This window comes from Aotus nancymaae, unplaced genomic scaffold, assembly GCF_030222135.1.
Source record: "Aotus nancymaae isolate 86718 unplaced genomic scaffold, 86718_ANA_hifiasm-v0.15.2.pri h1tg000079l, whole genome shotgun sequence".
Taxonomy (NCBI): Eukaryota; Metazoa; Chordata; class Mammalia; order Primates; family Aotidae; genus Aotus; species Aotus nancymaae.
The window spans coordinates 9647891-9669350 of record NW_026988494.1 but is presented as its reverse complement, the minus strand read 5'-3'; the positions used below and the strand labels follow the sequence as shown (position 1 = coordinate 9669350).

At 35.9% G+C, this 21460-nt stretch overlaps 1 protein-coding gene across 1 annotated transcript in view; it reads left to right on the top strand.

Moving 5' to 3' along the window:
• TNKS (tankyrase) overlaps window positions 1-21460 on the top strand; it is a 208814-nt gene that overhangs the window by 164569 nt on the left and 22785 nt on the right. The window contains exons 18-24 of the mRNA XM_012468767.3: window positions 4539-4727; window positions 8041-8278; window positions 8849-8931; window positions 17010-17130; window positions 18332-18429; window positions 19974-20048; window positions 20919-21024. Of these exons, the coding sequence (XP_012324190.1) occupies window positions 4539-4727; window positions 8041-8278; window positions 8849-8931; window positions 17010-17130; window positions 18332-18429; window positions 19974-20048; window positions 20919-21024 (910 nt within the window). The remainder of the gene's footprint in view (window positions 1-4538; window positions 4728-8040; window positions 8279-8848; window positions 8932-17009; window positions 17131-18331; window positions 18430-19973; window positions 20049-20918; window positions 21025-21460) is intronic.

Here is a 21460-nt window from a genome sequence, read left to right as displayed (position 1 = left end):
ATGAGATGGTGCATGTGAAAATTGCGTTATCTAATGTAAGGCATTATAAAAAGGAAGGTAATACTGTTATAAAATAACTTGCTTCATGGCTAGTTGCAATGGCTCATACCTATAATCCCAGCACTTTGGGAGTTTGAGGCGGGAGGATTGCTTGAGCCCAAGGGTTCGAGACCAGCCTAGGCAACATAGCAAGACCCTGTTTCTTCCAAAAAATACATATATTTATCTATTTTATATATATATATATGTATATATACACACACACACATATACATATACATATATATTATAAACATATATAATTAGTAAATAACTAGCTTCCCACAGCTCATGTACTGAGCCAGTCAGAATAAGGGCTACATTACATGTCACTCCTACATCTCACAGTCTTAGAATAATCTATATATTTGACCGCCGCAATACTGTATTAAATAAACACAGATTAATTGATTAGCCTGAGGATGAAATAATAATTGGAGGTAGCTGTGAAATTACATAGATATTTACTTATGCAGTTATTTATTGATCATTATTTCTTGATATATATTTACCTTTTTTCCCCTAGAGAGCTCAAGCTGCTGTCTGTGTGTCTTTGAGCCTTTTTTGTATAAAAAGAACCTCAGTTTTTTCAAATGGAGAAAAAAATACGTATTTAAGAAGCTTCAATAAAAATTACAAGTTTCATAAGAGCTGATATTAGTGGTAGTGTACCTTACTGTGTTTGATGTTCTTTATATTATAATACTCTGTATTATATTTGAATGCATGTTTATACAAGAGAGTTAATTTTTCTGCTAGCCAGTAAATATGTAAAGCATTGACACTTTTTACCACAAAGCATGCAATTTTTTTTATCTCATAAGAGTAAATCAAATGGCTAATTCATTTCCTTTCAACTGTTTTCATTTTCCAGTGCTTTCTCTAAAATGGATAACATTTGGGGAATTTCATGACATAATTGTGATGAAGCCTCTTTACAATTAAATGGCTTTAACTGAAGCCCAAACACATTGCTTTCCCCTACTTCCTACCTTTTTAAAATTAAAGACTTCCCACTCTTTTTATGTTGTGTTTGTCATTTAAAGCATTTTATGTTGCAGCTGGATTCTGAAACTATGTTAAATTGTCTCTTTCTCCTGGAAACATTCCAACAGAGATCAGTTTCTTTTCTGGACCTTCTAGTTCAATACTTTGCTCTCTTATATACTGTGTTAAATAGAACTAAACTGCTATTTATTGAATTTGTCAGCCTTAAATTCCAGTTACTATTTTTGCCTCAGTGGTATAGCTATTTAAAAGAATTAAACAGCTTAAGAACTGTGTTTTTAGTCTACTTGGGTAGTAATACACTCCTTCCTGTTCATTGTTCTTTCAGACGTTTGTCAGAAAATTTCACAAGCATGTAATTGGTTTGTCCAAGCATAAACTGTAACTTCAGTATAAAGAAAATGCAATTCATTTTATACACACATACACAAACACTTAATATTCCTTGGACTTTTTGACATTTTGGAAGCCTGTGTAAATTAGTCTACCAAATTATATTATTCTACCAATAAACATGGGAGTTCGATAAAATTAATCATCAGAAACACAGTTTAAATAGCTTATAACTTCACTGGGGAGAAGCTTGAAATTATTCTGTGCTTTTGGGTTAACTTAACAAAAATTGCTACCTTTTTTCAACATACAGCTTTTGAATAAGGGAGATAAATTACTAGGTTTTGTTTTGTTTTAGGGGAGTTTGATAATACCACAAGTGGTACCTCTGTTTTGATCTTTTGTGTTAGCAAGTTTAAAAATAATTAAGCTATAGAATTAATTTTATAGTGATATTATAATCCCAGAAGAATTACAAAATATATCCTGTTCTGAGAAACCTTAGTCTGATTATGCTGCTTTTTTTGTTTGTTTGTTTGTTTTTGTTTTTTGGGGTTTTTTGTTTTGTTTTGTTTTGAAATGGAATCTTACTCTGTTGCCCAGGTCGGAGTGCAGTGGCACAATCTTGACTCACTGCAACCTCCATCTCCCAGATTCAGGTGATTCTCCTGACTCAGACTGCTGAGTAGCTGGGATTACAGGTGTGGGCCACCAAGCCCAGCTAATTTTTATATATTTAGCAGAGATGGGGCTTCTGTCATGTTGGTCAGGCTGGCCTCAGAACTCCTCACCTCAAATGATCTGCCTGCCTCGGCCTCCCAAAGTGCTGGGATTACAGATGTGAGCCACTGCACATGGCCTATTTTTTTGTTTTGGGGGGGTTTTTGCTGCTTTGTATTATTAGAGCAAATGTGGAAGCTTTCCTTAGTGGTTGACTGATCTGTACTTTTCTTTTTAGATAAATGTTCTTCACTTTGTTTTCAGAAACTACTATTCCTAAAATTAGGAAATACAGATATTTATATTACGTAAAGTTAAATACTTCCTCTGAAAAAGTGTCTGTTCGTTTTGAAGTGAGTGTCTTCAAGAGTGCAGAGAAGACTCTATCTTAGAAAATAGAAAGTGACATGCATTAAGTCGCACCTTGGGATTTTCTTGGCCTTTCCTGTTCCCATTCTCATAAATGTCTTCTTTAAAACCCTCAATGTATGGTACTTGAGCAGCAGCATGAGTTAGAAGTGTATTCTCAACAGATAATGTGCGTTTGAGTTAATTATCCAAACTAACTGTTATGCCTGGAAATGTGTCTGTAAGGGACACAAATGTGCCAGTTGCACCAAATTATAGTATATTGGCATTGAAATGGATCTCAGAAATACTTAAGTGGTAACCAGCCTAACATCCTAAATGTGTTTTTAAAAATATCCAAGTTATTTTTAATATTCTTAAAAAGTCTGTTTGTGTAATCAATATTGCCTATTTGTGTAATTGATTGTCTTAGCTTATTTTATAGGGATTTCTGGGAAGAAGCTGAAGCCTTTTGCTATATGGAGCTCTTATTTGAGAGAACCTGGTCTCCATGGAACTTTCTCCTATAATGGCTTTTATAGTCCTGCTCCTTTATAGTCCTTCTCCAGCTTCTATATCTCCTCTTGTCTCTGAGGATTTTTCTGTCACTCTCCTTTTCCAAAATGTTGTTACTTTCAAGGTTTTATTCACCTTGCAATTATCTTTCTGTATTCCTTTCCTTAATGAGCTCATTTATCAAATAGCTACAACTATTAATCCACTATTCCATTTTGTATCTCCCTGGGGCTCCTATCCCCAGTGCTTGGCCCTCCATAGATATTAAGCAATTGGTTGGTTGGTGGATGAGCGGGTGGCAGAGTGAATAAGTGAATGATGCCCCCTTGACTATGCGCCAACCTTTTCTGACAAACCATCTACAGAATGTCATTACTTTGATGTTTTACCTCAGAAGCTACCTACCTCAGTGAACCTTATCTGAGAGTTTCATACCTACTTGAACTTTTTTTTTTCTTGAGATGGAGCCTTGCTTTGTCACCCAGGCTGGAGTGCAATGGTGTGATCTCAGCTCACTGCAACCTCCACCTTTTGAGTTCAAGCTATTCTATGCCCCAGCCTCGTGTGTAGCTGATTACAGGCATACACCACCATGCTTAATTTTTGTATTTTTAGTAGTGATGGGGTTTTGCCATGTTGGCCAGGCTGGTCTCGTACTCCTGACCTGAGGTGATCTGTCCACCTCAGCCTCCCAAAATGCTGGGATTACAGGTGTAAGCCACCGCACCTGGCCCCTACTTAAACTTGTACAACTCAATTTCTGTTAATAGTTCTGCCTTTTTTTCTAATCTTCTAGATTCTCCATCTCCCCCCAACAAAAATGTAGTCATCTTTGACTTTTCTGTCTCTCTCTTCTGTTGTGAATTTGGCTTTCTAAACCCAATTTTTTTTATTGCATAATTTCTCAGATTTAGCCCTTGTTTTCCATTTTTCTATGACTGTCACAGTTCAGGGTCTCATCTCCTCACACCCAGGTTATTAGTGTGTCTGCTGCTAACATTTCCTCCACCCCTCAATCATTTAGACATAACAGACCAATTTTTATAAAATGTTATGTTGCTTTTTCAAAGGCTGAAGAAAAAACATTGAGAATCTTTGAGATAAGTGTTTCAGTAAATCAGATTGCAGTAGGTTAGAAAAGAAATGGAAAGATAAGAGAATCAGTGTGAATAGAGTGATTGAAAAGTTTGGCAGATAGATTAGACCATTAACAGAAGACTTGAATTAGGTACTAGTTTCACTTTACAAAGCAAACCCCTTTACATAGTATTTGTTTTTTTAAAAAGCTGAATATATTAGAAGGATAAATTAAAAAAAAAAAAAAAGCCAATGAACAGTTACAGGGTAAAAGTGTAATTGTGGAATTGAGATTTTGGAGGACGTAAGACAAGATGGAGTCCAAAGTATAAATAGAGGACTGAAATACTCCTTTTATTTTTTTAGAAGAAACTTCTTTTAAGGATGAAAATGGAGCTACAGAGAGAGTGAATTGTTAAATAAAAACAAGTATACACGATGGTGCTTTACCAGATGATCTCATTCTTAACTCTTTGTATCCTTTTCTTTTTCTTCAGCATGTTGACATAGCAGCATTATTGATAAAATACAACACGTGTGTAAATGCAACAGATAAGTGGGCATTTACTCCTCTCCATGAAGCAGCCCAGAAAGGAAGGACACAGCTGTGTGCCCTGCTGCTAGCGCATGGTGCAGATCCAACCATGAAGAACCAAGAAGGTCAGACACCTCTGGATCTGGCAACAGTAAGTCCTCATTTCAGATACTGAGTATTGTTCATTGTACTTTCAGAGATGACATTAGATTCTCGGGCTCAGCAGCTTACTTTTAATCGTGTTTATTTCACTTAGAACAAAGATTTTCTTCTGAAAATTTTTGAAGTTCACACTTTTTCTATGAAAATATAATTTAACACTCTTAAGGCAAACTAAACAGTAAGTTAATTTAATTTTTTTGCCATTCTTAGCCTGCTGGGAAAACATGGATCATAAGAAAACACATTTTTAAAGTGTACCCTTAAAAAATTATATTTAGTAAAATATCTTATACCTTCTATATTTGACATATTATTGTAGAGCAACTAGTGTTCATGATAATTTACCAATGTCTGTGAGATAGTCAAAGAAAAATTAACTCTGAACAGTATTATTTAACTGCAAAGTTAAACACTACGTCATCTTCTCTGAACTTTCTGAAAATCAGGGAGTTACTATATAGTCACAATAATTTCTCATTTTTTAAGCCAAAAATGTTCTTTTCAAGGTATGTTCTGTTTCATTTATTTATTGCTGAGTAACAAACTGTTTCAATACACTTTGGCTTAAAATAATAATGATTTATTATTTCTTATGATTCTGTATGTTGGCTAGGAGGTTTTTCTGGTCTTACCTGGGGTCACTTGTGCAACTGCATATAATTGGTGGCTGGGGCAGAAACCTAAAGATGGCTTCACTTATATGCCAGGGGCATTGACAGACACGACTAGAAGGCTGGAGCCTCACTAGTCCCATGTGGTATCTCATCATTAAGTAGTCTTGTTAGAATTTCTTCACGGAATAATTACATCTCAAAAGGGAGAAAGCAGAAGCTGCCATAGTTCCTTAAGGCTAAGCCTGGAACTGACATGCTGTCACTTCTGCCACATTCTGTTAAAGTCAGCTTAGGTTCAAGGTACAGGAAAATAGATCCCACCTTCTTTGAAAGGAAAAGCAAAGATTTTATGGCCATCTTTAATCAGCCAGTCTTCCCTGTGAACACAAATTAAATCTATTTTTCCCACATTCAAATTATATTCAACAGGGGGCAGATAGTCATCACTGGGTCTATAGCAATTCTAAAATTCAGTCAGGCACTTGTTATCAGGGCCATCTACTCTGGAGTTAGGGAATGGTCCTTGATTAGGGACCAGTTCTGCTCCCAGGGGGTGGATCTCTGTGACTGCCTTTATTTTTTTCTTTTGAGACACAGTCTGGCTCTTTCACCCAGGCTGGAGTGCAGTGGTGTGAACATGGCTAACTGCAGCATCGACCTCCCAAATTCAAGCCATCCTCCCCCCTCAATCTCCTAAGTAGCTGTGACTACAGGCACATACCACTATGCCTGGCTATTTTTTTTTTTTCTTTTTGTGGAGACTGGGTCTTGCTATGTTGCCCAGGTCGATCTTGAACTCCTAGGCTCCTCCCTCAACCTCCTTTCTCAGCCTCCCAAAGTGCTGGGATTACAGATGTGAGTCACTGTACCCAGCCTCTGTAGCTCTTGGCTATGCCCTCTGAATTATCCTTCTCTTTTTATAAGAAATGGATCATACAGCCAAATTACTTTCTCAACCTGTTTTCTGTTGCTAGAAATTTGGGGATGCTGAGCCTTTTATCATTTTAATCTGTCTATTCCTTTTAGTTCAAACTAGTACAACTCCTCCTTTATATACTTTTGGATTTCCCATCAAATTATACACCACTCTATCAGCCAAAAGCCCAGCCCACAAATCTTTTGAAGACAGGTCCCTCTCTAACATGGATTCCAAGTCAAGGTGCAGTGGGGCAATACCCAGAAAATCCCTCAAGGCTCTTTTATTTAGCCAAGGGAGTTCACAAGGTACCACCTTAGAGGTTCTTTAAAGACTTTGAAGTAATATATCTATACCTCTAGTTGATTTTTATTCTGAGGCCGTGTTTTCCTGTCAGCACCCTGGATATGACCTTTGGCTTGAGGCTGTTCCTTACTTGGAGAAACTTTTCCTGATGGAAAGGCTGGGAATGGTGAATAATTTTATTTTCTAACCTAGCAAATCTTGGGTGAATACATTTCCTTAAAGAGAACTAAACAGTTCCTTTCTTAGTTCTTTTCTCTCTTCCTGTACCTTATCATGGGCAGATAAACACACCAGTCCAGTTGACGAGGCAGAATTTGTTCTGGAAATCTCCTTAGCCAAATTTAGAAGTCTGTTTAGGTTCATGTTCTGCCTTACATAAGACCTCATGTGCCAGTGCTGCCAGACATTCTGCTCCACAGCATCAGTCCCCTTTCTCTCCCCTTCAATAGCACTTGCCTGTCTTCTACTCACAGCCATCCTCAGCAGTCACCAGGCCACCCTTCATGCCTCCAACCAAAGCCATATGTCCAGCAGTACCTCACTTCCAGGTACCAGTATGCATTTCATTTCTCTATTGCTGCATACCAAGCCATCCCATAACCTAGTGAGTGTTTTCACATGATGATTTGTTATTTCTCACATTTCTGGAAGCTGGCTGGGCTCGGCTGGGCAGTTCAGCCGGTTTTGTGTTACCTTCACCTGGGAACTCGGCAGGAACTGGAGCTTCCAAAATGGGCTTTCATCCTTCAGGGCTCTCCCTGCATAGGATATCATCACTCATTAGTCTAACCTAAACTTCTGTGTACAGCATGGCAGATGGCTTCTAAGAGAGTAAAAGTAGGCACTGCCAATCCACTTAAAGCCTGGCTCAAAAGCCTCAGAACATCACTTCTTCTGCATTTTCTTGGTCAAGACAACTCACAGGCTAAACCAGATTCAAAGGTAGGGAAATTCAAGGAAAGGTATGCATGATGGGAGGAAGGAATTGATGGCTGGCTGTCTTTGGAGACTGTCTCCTGCATACTCGAACAGCAGTTTCGTCTAATACTTAAAACCTGTAAAGTTTATGAATAAACGAGCCAAATTAAAGTGTCATCCCTTTGAAATTTTACCTTGTTAATTGTACATGAAATTATTAAGTGTGAAGTAAATAACCAGATTATTATAGCTGTTTAAATATAAAATATAGTAAATATGGAAATTTTTTCTAAAGAAGGGTGACAGTTAACACTGAAAGTGCTTGTTTTTAATGAAAGAAGAAATTTTTTTTAAGATTATATTGTTTCTCCAGTTCTATCTACTGAAACTATTTGGAGCTGTAGATAGGAGAAGGAATAATCAAAAACCAGTAGGGGATAATGAAGCATTCATTAAGGAAAAAATTCACAAAGCATTTGGTTCTTAGTGAAAAACTTACCATTTTAATATATAGTATTTTCATGTTTTTTTTTAAATCATTTTTTTAGGCTGATGATATCAGAGCTTTGCTGATAGATGCCATGCCCCCAGAGGCCTTACCTACCTGTTTTAAACCTCAAGCTACTGTAGTGAGTGCCTCTCTGATCTCACCAGCATCTACCCCCTCCTGCCTCTCTGCTGCCAGCAGCATAGACAACCTCACTGGCCCTTTAGCAGAGTTGGCTGTAGGAGGAGCCTCCAATGCAGGGGATGGCGCCTCTGGAACAGAAAGGAAGGAAGGAGAAGGTGAGTAGACCCTGGGAATGCTTATTGATTTATACCTTTTGTTAGTGGAGCAGAATTTCTGTATATTCTAGAGCATCTACTTACAACCAGAACGTCTTCTTGAACCACTGGGTGGATACTGAAATTGTATCAGAACACACCTGAGAAGTCATTTCAGGAATGAAAACTAAAATGATAGCTGATACATTTAGATTTTTTTAATTCATTAAAACCTTTAGATTTTTCTATGTAAGTAGCATTCTATAATACAAGAAATACTATAATTAAAATTAGTATTATAATATTCTATACTTATATTTTTATATAATTACAATAATCTATAATTCTGTATTCTAACCACAATATTAGAATTGATACAAATGCTAATTTGATAAAGATAAAACACTCTGCTTTTACTTCTCAGTCAACTTCAGAAATAAAGTGTCTGAATTAAATCTATGTATTCTGTATTATTGTATGCCATGTAAAATCATCTGACAGCCAAGGGTGTCAGAGTCATAGCTTTAAATGGATACTGAAATTTTCTTTATAAAATTCTCTCTGAGAATCTTTAATATGTTTCTGTTTTAGTTGTGGGTCTTGACATGAATATCAGCCAATTCCTAAAAAGCCTTGGACTTGAACACCTTCGGGATATCTTTGAAACAGAACAGGTAAACAGTCTTGTATATATTTGAGTCATTTAAATTAAATACTAAGAATTAGGCTGGATGCAGTGGCTCACACCTTAATCCCAGCACTTTGGAATGCCTAGGCAGGATTGAGCCCAGGAGTTTGAGACCAGCCTAGGCAACAAAGCGAGACCCCCATCTCTACAAAAAAAATTTTTTTAAGTTAGCTGAGTGTGGTGACTTACTGGGTATCTGTAGTCCTACCTACTAGGAGGCCAGAGCAGGAGGATCACATGAGCCCAGGAGTTTGAAACAGCAGTGAGCTGTAATTTTGCCACTGCATTCTAGCCTTGGCGACAAAGCAAAACCCTATCTCAAAAAAAAAAAGAAAGAATTCTTAATTACTACCCACCTCTTTCTCTTTTGCTTCTTATGAGCTATGTTTAAAACCACAAAACATTTCATAAGAAGCCAGAGGAGCCTGGTATTTTATACTTCTTCCCAAAATTGTCTGACAAATGAGTCTTTGTTATTTTGTTTTATCTTTATAAGCAGCTTAGCAATATACAGTTTATTAAATGTGAAAACTTAGACCATACAACTACCTCAAAAGAATGTTTTCAAAATTGTGCTTGGTTGTTTTTTTCGGAAAAGCATCAGGCTTTATTCATCTCATTTCATTATTTATGTGACTAGGCTCCTGAAGCAGTTGCTCATTAATTCAGAAAGCACAGTAGTACTTAGACCACTGCACCTTTTAAAAATTGCCCCTTTATGAAGTTTCTGTTGTCCAGTTGGAGTTTTAAATAATCTTGAACCAAAAATCAGCCGTACATTCCAATAGACACATGCTATTTTGGGATACATCTTAAATGTCTATAAAGGTCTAAGGATGGAGTCATCATTAGGGCATTTATGATTTAGGATTCTTCTGTTTGTTTCACTGTTTTTATACAGGATAATGAGTTCTAATATTGTATGCTTTCATTATCATGGTCAGCTTTAACTACTGAATGATAATTAAGTCCTGAGTTTAAATGGAGTATTGATATACATGAAATTTTAGAATGAGAAAGTGTTTAGAGAAAATTATTCTCCCAGGTGTAGGGATCACCCTTGTATAATAACACCCATGTTAGTCCTCCAGCCAGGGAAGATAACTTGTCACAATTTGGGACAAGTGTAATAGGATGCTTCTAACTTAAAGTGTGCCAAAGTCTGCCCCTAGGTGTAATTCGTATGTTTTGGGCTTATGCTTACCCTGCTTTGCACAGAGATGTAATCTCAAGTCTACATATGTATTAAGTTTCATAGGGCTATACTCCTTCAGAGGCTCTAGGGGAGAATGTATTCCATGCCTCTTCTAGCTTCTGATGGTTGGCAGCTTCCTTGGCTTGTGCCCATGCTACTCCAGTCTGCTTCCATTTTCACATGGCCTTCCTGTCCTCTGTATCTCTTCTAAGGACATTTGCATTGAATTTGAGGCCACCAGTATGTATAATCCTGGGTGATCTCCTCATCTCTAGACCCTTAACGTAATTTCATCTGTAGACACCCTTTTTCCAAAGAAGGTGATATTAACAGGTTCTAGGGATTAGGACTTAGACATACCATTTTAAGGATCACCATTCAGCCCGCTGCAACATAATGTGGCCCTTTATATCTTTTCAAGACCTAGTCAACTTATCAGAGGTGTCACCCTTTCAACCACACACCTCTACAAATCTTCCCCTGTTTTAGAATAAATCTATCTATTCTTTCCAATTATTCTTTATATGACATAATTTTCCAGTATTTCAATGGCCCCTTTGGCCCATTATGCTTCTCTTCTAGGCTTATAGTCACTTTGGAGTTAACTTAAAAACCAGGTCTTTTTTTCTTTTTTATATAAGTTATGCTGGTTTTTCTTCTGCTTTTTTTAAGCTACATTTTTCATTATAGTTTATCTTTAATACTCTTAATGATAAGAACAATTGAGTAGGGATAGCATTGGACTAAAAGAAGACCTTAATTCTAATTATTTTTTACCCTCTTACTTGTAAAATTGGGCTAAAAGACATTTAACCTATCATTTCCATGACCTGTAAAACCTAAGGCCTACAAATTTTCAGATAGTTAAAATTCTCGATAATATTGTGCTGCTCTGTCAGTTTTTAATACAGTGAAGCATCACATATGCCTTTGGTCTAATGGTTAGGTCTTTATAGACTGCCGTAATCATTTACTTTTCCAACCAAATCATTTACTTTTCCAACCATTTATTCATCCTCTGTTTTGGAGCTTTCTTAGGAGACTATTCTAAACAGTAAGAAGGCTTTATCCTTATTCCGTAACTGAAGGTGTGAAAGCTGTTTTAAAACCATTATACTCTGCTGTTCCCATATTACAGCTATAGCCATTCTTCCCAAATCATATCCACAGTAGTTGTAAACTTTCAAACACATCTTTGCTGAATAAACCAAAGACCTAATTCAAACAAATAATTCAAATTTACTGACCAAAGTTTCCTAAAGAACATTAGTTTTTCTTCTTTTAGTCAATTTGCATTGTAATTTTATGTGTTATTTCTTCTTTTTAACTTTATATTGTATAGTCTCTTTGTCAATAACTGACTTCCTGTGGTGTTTTTATCACATTTTATTGATTTTAATAGTTTAATAGTTTAGTCTCCCAGTCACTCCTTCTGACAGCTTGTCCTGGTTTCATCAGTTGCATTGTTCTTTTTTTACTGCAGTTTTGTTCTAAGTAAATGGTTCCATTGATTTTTCTTTTGGCCAGAATAATTTCTATAGCCTTTTCTTGATCAATACATAGACTATTGCATTTAAAGCATGTTACCAAGCACAGTTCCTTTCCTCCAGACAAGTGATACTACCTTTCTTTGTATTGAACTATGTTTGACTGTCTTCTGGCCCAATCGTCAAGCAATCAAATTTATTTTTATTTTAATTGCAAATGTTATTTATCTAGCCTTCCATTATAAAGTAATATGTTTGATCACCTTTTCCATAACTTTAACCCTTAGCATTTACTCCCATTAACATTCTGTATCAGTAATATGTGATGATGGTCAACATATCTATATAGTGGGGGAAGAGTGAGGGTGCATGTATTGTATTCATTTAATTCATGTCTGTTTGGCTTAAGCCAGGGAGCCATTCTGTTTTCTGATATACTTTGACATGCTTATATGTCTCATTGCCTGTGTTCCTCCTTGTGGATACCAGTGGGGTATGGAATGTAGTTATTTTATTTCTGGTCCCAGAAAAAAACCCTTCTTCTACACATCATAGCCTTACCTCCTATCTTCACAGTTACTCTCTTGGAAGTCTCTGAACTTCCAAGTTCATGTTTCTCATAGATACTTTGCCAAGTTCTATGTTAAATAATATATACATGTATCCTTTCTAGTTAATTAAATATAGTATCCATGTGACTTTGGTCCTTTGTTTATAACATAGCTTCCTACCTATGAACACTTTTTCTGTGGGAAAGACAGATTTTATTTACATTGCAACTGCTTGTGGACATTTTTGTGGTTAACCTGTATATTTTCATGGAAAGTGACCAGATATATTTTGGTTTCAAATTCTTGAAGACAAAAGCATGGCCTCCAGTAAATTAATTGTGAACCTTATTGTAAAGTTAGTTCTTTATAATACTACTACTATAATTACTACAGTAATACTACTGTGCCATATAACCTTTTAAGCCCAAGCAAGAGAAAGGTCTTTTTCATTAAAACTAATTTTCTTTCCCCACCCCAAGTAAAATGAATCTTAGAAGCTAGAGGTAGCCCTTCTTGCAGTGACCTTTACTTTATATGCAAGAAGACTTCAACTGACACATGGCTAATCTTTATTCTTAAGATTATAATTTTGTTTTAATATATACTAGATAGAAATAATTAGCCCAACAAACTTGCAATTTCCTGGGTATAATAACTAAGTCATGGTTTTAAAAAAAGGAGCAAGTTAATTTAATTACGATTTTCAGAGAAATATGTCTAACAGCTGATACAGCTACATATAAAATCCCTGAATCTTGAAGCAACATGTCTAAAATCCAACTAACCATTTCCCTCCAGATACTTCCATTTCTTTTTTAATACAATAGTCTTGTAGTTACCCAGCTGCAGGATTTTGGAATAGTTTTTAATTACTTTCATTCCTTTTTCTTTTTTAACCATTTCTATTTACCAGGCCCTGTAAATACAGTTCTCCAGTTGCTTTCAGATTCATCCCTTCCATGCCACTGCATCTTCATCTTGTTTTCAGCTGTTTTCCCTTCCAAATCTGCCTTTCATAGCACCAACAATCTCATCCTCCTAAAATACAACTTTGATCATATTGCTCTGCTGAAAATACTTCCCAGCGCCTTTGGTATACTTCTGAACCCCTTAATTTGATAAATAAGGCCCTTTAAGATCTTCTCAGTGCCTGCTGCTCTGCCATTCCCTCGTTTTAATCCTTGATACACATTCTCCTGTAACCATTTTGACCTGCAGTACTTAAGGTCCCTCAAATACTGTGTTCTTTTAACTGATTTTCCCTTTGTGCATGCTATTCCCTCTGTCTTAAGCACCCTTCCCTCCTTCCCCTGACTAATTAACTCCTGCTGCTTAGCAGATTTACCACTTTCTTCTGAGAACCTTTCCTCATCTCCTTCCTGTTCCTTCCTTCCCAGCCCTCCTTGCAGCCGTGACCAGAGTTCCCATAGGGATTCTCCCAAGACATTGACCCATTTTGCATTTGTTTCTTATCTCAAGTAAATAGCATGAACTTTGGTTAGCACTCTATTTCACGGTCCCACTCTTTTACTATCAGTTATTTGGATCAACTATGTAATTTTCCGACTATAGTGGGTCGTTTTAGAATTAAATGAAATGTTCAGTTACTTTTTAAAGAAATATATAGCATAAAGAAGGAGCTTATTAAACATTGTATTTGTGAATGAGCTAACATAGATCTAAATTCCTTAGCTTTTTATTTAAGGATTTTCAGTGGCCACTGCCTGCTAAAAATGTGGACACATGTATTGGGCACCATGTAACTCAGTGCAACTAAATTTAATGTTTAATCATTTCAGCCTTCTAGTCATCCTTTTAAATAATATAAACAGGGAAAAATAGATAGAGCTATACATCTCAGTTCTTCTGTGTACTATTTTTATGACTTCTGTAAGTACCAGTAACCTCATAAATACATCAATAGTACTTCATTATCCATCATTGTAAGGATTAAATGAGGTAATAATGTAAATAAAGTGCTTTGAACTGTGCTTAATATATAGCAAGTACACAGGAAATATTGAATGAATGGTAGATGGATGACGAATGATTAGATGGAATTGCAAGAATAATGCATATTTATATTCAGTTGCAAGCATATAAAATTGTGCCATTCCCTTTTTGTTTTCAGATTCCACAGGTTAATAGCTTTTCATCTCTTCTATCCTTCATGATAGCCTAATAAACATTTTCTCTTTTTTCTTCAGTTACTTATATTCATATTCATTCCTTTTGTGTGACTGTTAAGTATCTAATTGGACAAATGCCAAGATAGCATAGGTAGATCACTTATCTACTGCTGTGTAACAAGTTACCCAAAACTTAATGCCTTAAAATAACAAACATGTATTATCCCACAGTTTCTGTATGTCAAGAATCGAAGCATGGCTTAGTTGGGTGCCTCTGGCTCGAGGTCTGTCCTGAAGCTGCAGTAAATTGTCAGCCAGGTCTGCAGTCTCACCTGGAGACTCACCTGGCAAAGACGGGGACCTGCATTCAAGCTTGCTCACAATGTCGGTTGACTGGCCTTGATTCCTCACCTGTGGGCCTCTCCACAGAGTCACCTTATAGAGTATTACTGTTGCTGCTTGATAAATTACCGCAAACTTAGCAGCTCGAAACAGCACACATTTTGTGAGTCAAGAGTCTGTGCACAGCTTAGTTGTGTCCTTTGCTTCATGGTCTTTCACAAGGCTATAGAGTGTTAGCCAGGGCCAGTATCTCATCTAAAGACTCCACTGGGGAAGGATCCCCTTCCACATTCTCACATGATTATTGGCAGGATTCAGTCCCTTGCAGCCTGTTGGACTGAAGCCCTCAGTTCCTTGCCATGCGGCCCTCTATAACATGGTTTCTTGCTTTATCATAGCCAGCAAGAGAAAGAAGATCTGCTAGTCACCTCTCATCACCATTGCTGTATTTGCTTGGTTAGAGGCAAGTCACTAGGCAAGCCTGCACTCCAGAGGAGGGAGCACACAGGATATGATGTAAGGAGGCGGGAATCATTGAGTCTGTCTGCCATAGCATGACAGCCAGTTCTTCTAGGGTGAGCAGTCCAAAGAGTGAGCACCCAAGATGGAAGCCACAGTCTTTTTATTATCTATGTAAAAAGTAATTTCCCATCACTTCTGCTGTATTATATTTGTTAGAAGTGAGTTCATAAGTCTGTCCCACATAGGGAAGGGATTACAGTGAGGATACAAATACCAGGAGGTAGGAGACCACTTTCCACAGTAGATGTGAGGCCTTGCCTTCTAAACTAAGTGACTAAGTATCAGAATCTCTTTGGGTTGTTTTGTTGGTTTGGTTTGGGTTTTTTGTATTCATTTTATGATTGGAGCTATAAAATGAATAAATATGTTAAATATTCTCCATTACTCCTCTAGAACATTGTAGAGAATACTGTGTTTTGCTGGCCTGGTATCTACTTCCTCCAGATACGCACTATGTGTATCAATTCAGAAAAGTCTGAGGATTCTCTGAGTCGAAGTTACCACATAAATATGAAACCCTTGGTTTTAAACTGAAGTTAGTTTAGAATATTTAGAGGAAAAAAATGGGACATCCATAACATAGTTTCCAAATTGTATTAAAATCATATCTAGCTAAGAATGTAAAGGCTCCTACTATTTTGTGAACTATTTTGTCTCAAAGATGTGTATTTCAGATTTTTTTTTTTAAGCTTTGCCGAAAACTTTCTTTTGGGTGATTGCCCGCTTTTTGCAATGAAGCAATTATTGCTTAAATGACCACTTAGAAGCAATATAGAAAATTATTTCCAAAGAGTGAGTGATGTATGCTCATTTCACTGGAAAGATCAAACTCATACTTTATTCTGACAAAAATCAGCAGAGCTCTAGGCCTAATTTGTCAGTTTTTTTGAATGTTACATGCAAATTAAAAGTGGAAAAAAGCTATCTTGTTTGAGTTGGAAAAGGAGTGTCTATAAACGAATTTCTTGGTTTTCCAACGAATAGGAAAATCAAAGACTAATCTTGTAGACTGGTATTTGGATTGTGACAAGGCAGAAGTGCATGTTCAGCCTTCAAGAAATGTGGCTACCCAAGTTCATCCTGTGTGTTCAGAACATAGCCACTGGGTGGTAGTAGAGTCACACTACTTCAGTCCATAAAGGAATTAGGTGATTTTGAGCCAACTAATCATCTCCATTTTACAGGGATGAATAACCAAAAATTAAAAACCATTATGTTGTATAAAAATAGAATGTATTTTAAGCAGAAGGGATTGTTAAGTCTATAATTTATAAGAGAACTTAAAAACCGTCTACTCTTTTCTTGTCCAAACTAGAATTTTAAAATGTAGCCTGTATATAAAACAGTTTGTAATCTAACTAAATACTTGAGATATCAATCTCACTGCTTTCTAAGGCAGCCTGTCCCAGACTTGAGTGTTTCTTAGCACTGAGAAGTTCTTCCTTATCTTCATCTAAAAACTGCTTTCTCCTTTTCCTGCCCTCTGTTTTCCCATTTTCAAGCTACTGATTCCTCCTCTATCTTGAGGCAAGCAGGAGATGATAGGATGAAATAATCAAAAGGAAATATAGCAGTGATCATTTTATATTTCTATGGTATTGTTTCTCCCTTTTTAATTCTCATGGACCAAAAGCAAATCAAGGAGTACTTTAAGTAAGAAAAAAATGCTGATGAGACTATCAAGGCAACTTTAAAAAGATTTTAAGCTCATGTTTATAAAGGAAACAAAAGAATTTTCATAATTTGAATGGCAATCGTAGCATTGTAGACAAATGGAAGAGCTTTTGTCCTATGAGGAATTGTTAAAGATTTCACAACTAATTTTTTTCATTTTTCAGATTACACTAGATGTGTTGGCTGATATGGGTCATGAAGAGTTGAAAGAAATAGGCATCAATGCATATGGGCACCGCCACAAATTAATCAAAGGAGTAGAAAGACTTTTAGGTGGACAACAAGGTAAGCTGTTCAGGAAAAAACAAATTTCAGAAATCAGTGGTACAAGGTAAGTGTTGGGGCTGACAATTGAACTCAGGCAGTCTAACCCCAGAACAATTCACTGAACTGTTGTAGTACCTCCTGTGCCTTCCCCATCTCAGTTATGGGCCTCGTGCTCCCTCTAGCTTTAAAAATCTGAGAGTCAGTCTTCCCTCTCTCCCGACACTTTGTATCCTAAATTTCTCTGGAATCTCTGTACTTCTGTCCTTTCCCATGACTGTCACTTGATCCAAACCACCATTTTGTCTCCTGGATTGTCCCAACCACCTTCTGGTTTATCTCCAGCCTTCACATTTGCTTCCTTCCAGTATCTTCTCTGCAATGTGAACACAGTCTTTTCATAATGATTACATGATCATATCACTCCATTGCTTAAACCCCTGTAATAGAATCCTGTTGCTTTTAGGATAGAACTGAACATTTCCTAACATGCCTTTTCACAATCTAACCTTTCTTTTCTTATCTTGAACCCTTCTCCCTCCCCTATGACTGTCAGCTTTGTCTTTTTCCATTGTACTTTGCTGTTACAAGCCTCTTTCCCCTCCGTGTTTATCCATTTCTCTATTTGTTAGAAGCACTTTCACCATAGGAAAGCAAGGGAAGAGAAAGGAGACAACTTGAATCAGTCAGTTAATCTACAGAGCTAATCAAATTACAAGAGTGATGTGAAATTAAAACTGGAAGATTCTGTGCTTGAGTCTTGCTTATTTATCTGTATTTTAGTTCATCCGTGAAACTAACAAAGATAATGTATTTTAAAGCAATTGTAAGTGGCTATTTCAAGCCATCTTACAAGAGTTCTTAGAGGATAATTTTTAAATTTTAGATCTGACTACATTGTGATGTTAGTGTATGTTTTTCTTTTGTGTCAGATATAGCTTCATATATGTTCATGATAGAGTTTAATTCAACAAATATTTGTCGAACCCTGTGGTGTGTACAAGAAACTCTGTAAGAACAGATAAAATCGATCCCCAAACATCTCCATTTTTATCTCCTATATTTGAGTAAATTTATTTAAAATAACCTAATTTGTCGGGTTCAAATTACAAACAGTTTAGGCTTGTTCCAAAATGTCAATTATTTATTATGAAGTTTTTTCCAAAATAGAGCCTGAGTAGTGCAGACTTTTGTTTCATACATTAATTTTTCTCTCCTACAGGCACCAATCCTTATTTGACTTTTCACTGTGTTAATCAGGGAACGATTTTGCTGGATCTTGCTCCAGAAGATAAAGAATATCAGTCAGTAGAAGAAGAGGTAATATACATCAGAAAACTTTCATTTGCTTTTCTTGAAATCTGTGGATAAATCTGTTTTTCTAGAAATAACCTCATCTTACATTGCCTTGTGGTCATGGTCACGTGCCTATTAGTCAGTCTTTCTTAGCCATTGTGGTAGAATATTGCCAAAATTAAAATATGACTGTTTCACATGGTTTTCACATTACAAGCCTGGGTTTTCTAATGAGTGGGGCCCATCTGTCTTTTTATTCTGGAGATTTTCTTGAAATTCATGCAAAATAAAGAGTCTATTAGAACTATTTTCTTATATTGCCACCTAAGAATGCTATGAAATGAAACTCTTGCCTCATAGACAGCATATGTCTTCTCATCCTTGTTTTTACGCATTTATAAATGTGACTATAAAATAATATGCCTAATTGTCACATATCCTTCTGGGTCTGCCTTGTTATTCTGCATCACATTTCATTTCTCTAGTCACAGTTATTCTGAGCCCCTATGAAGGCTGTCTGTGTGACCCTCCTGGTGGTCAGATGGCAGTGAGACTCCTTCTCCACTGATGGCTTATGCCTCACTTCTTACCATAATAAACAAAGGGCCTAATGCCATTGTTATAAGTAAGCTAACTAATTCTGTTACGCAAATACCTAAGCAGAAAAAGGTATGCCTAATTCTTGTTTTTTTTGTTTTTTTTTTAATTAGTGCTCATTTTATTTTCATTCCCTGGCTAGAACTCGCATTAGAGAACTCAGCACCATGACCCTAGGGCTGTATTTCAGCTCATACTTAGCCAGCTTATCAGAAGGCATCATGGGTTCCAGTGTCTTACTACCTAATTATTCTCCTAGCTGCTAGTAAATTTTGATAATAATGTCAAAAATGTAATGACTCTTCACAAGCAAAGCAATAAGGAAAAGAGTGCACTCTATTGAGTTAATTATCTAAGAAACTTAGGTCTTTAAAACATTTTTCTTTTCCATAATTACTTTTAATTTAGGCAGTGGTCAGAAGAAAGTTACTCCCTTTAGCAGTACATTATCGTCAGCTTCACCTGGCCTTTGTAGATATACTTAGAGATCCCAAGCTGAAGACTACTGAGATTATGTGGAATATTTCACCTACAGAACAAATATTTATTGGTCTTTTTAAAGTTGTTTATTTTTAGTATTTTTCCACTAAGTAGTAATTGAATGTAAGGAGTTTTTTTTTTACTTAATCAGTGTTAATTCTTCTCAATAAGATAAGATAGTAATTGTAGATGATTTAATGTGATTTTTATATGTTTCCCCATTGTGTTTACAGAAAACTCCTTCAGAACTTTTATTTAAAAGTAAATAAAAAGTGCATAAATTTAATATTTATGTTTGAGATTATTTTCTTACCAGAAATACCCACTTAAACTTGTTCATCAGTTTATAGTGAATGCCTATTTATTTATTAATACGGAATTTTAAACTCATCAATGAAATAATAAAATTGAAATATGGAAAACAATGAAAGGAATGTTTTTAGAATTATACACTGGCATGTTTTTATAAAATTAATTATTTTGTTCTATAGATGCAAAGTACAATTCGAGAACACAGAGATGGTGGTAATGCTGGAGGCATCTTCAACAGATACAATGTCATTCGAGTAAGTTTTTAAAGTTTCAGGCTTGCCTGAAAATCAAATCTAGACAATGATAAAAGTTTTTTAAGTCATAGTTTCAAACTGTCAAAGATAAATAATCACCTATTGCCCTGAAGTCAGACATCATCTTCTCACTATAACATCTCTAATTCCCCAAGACAATACTTAACTAAAAATAAAGACATTCTGAAAACACCAAAACTACAAACAGGAGGCTAGATCAGCCTGTACTAGTGATACTTACATAGACATTGGTCTCCCTGCTCATCTACAAATACAGGCCAGAGCTGACAGTTATGTTTATTATCATTTGAAGGTTGCATCAAAGTCTTGGATCGTCAATCTAATTGAACAAGTAATTACCCCAGAATATATATATCTCTTAATCTCAATATCCTAATTTGTAATATGGAACAGATGACTTGTGCTTTTTACAAAAGGGAATCATGAAGACGAATAAAATCTGTGGAGAACTGGTTTAATCCTTCGAGTTAACAGACCTATGAAAGTTATACTGATACACATTAAAATAACCCAGGGACCTTTTTTTTTCTAAAATACAGATTTATAGGTTCCCATCTTCTGAAATTTATTAAGTCTGAGGAGAAGCCTAAACTTAACCTTCTTACCTTTCTATTTTTTTTTTTTTTAATCCTGAGGTGATTTAGAGGTAATAGCCAGGCCTGGTATAGAATAACGAAAACCATGACTTCAAATTATGTCACTAACAGCTAGAGTACTAACTGAATTACACTGACGTGGTAGCTTTATCACTTTTAAATTATGTCTTAAGCAAAATAAAAATTGAACCTTCCTAAAAGAAAAACATACTTGTCATTTTAAATCATAATGTTTTGTTCTTCATCCTTAAAGATTCAGAAAGTTGTCAACAAGAAGTTGAGGGAACGATTCTGCCACAGACAGAAGGAAGTGTCTGAGGAGAATCACAACCATCACAATGAGCGCATGCTGTTTCATGGTGAGTAGCATGGCAGTGATGGTGGACGTCTCCCTGGGCTTTTGCAGGAGACAGTAAAGTGAAAAACCTATGTTAAATTTACTATAATAGGAATGTGTTAAAAATGGCTTGTTTTGATTATTTTGTTCCAATAATTAGTTCTTGGTATCAGCTTTCTAATATATTACACGTTAGTACAGACTTTCCAGTGCTTATACAATGAAAATAATCGATCTAAAATTATTTTTAGAACTTAAATTGCAAATTGTGCACCTAATGAATTTTTTTTGTTGTAATTAATACTAGTACATTATATATAATAGGTCTTCTTATAAAATACTTTTCATTTATACATTATTCATTTCTTAATATTAACTTGCCCTGTGCAAATAGTGTGCAGGCGATTGAGCTTCTAGACAAGTGTTCAGAACAAATATTTCTATCTTTGTATTTCTAG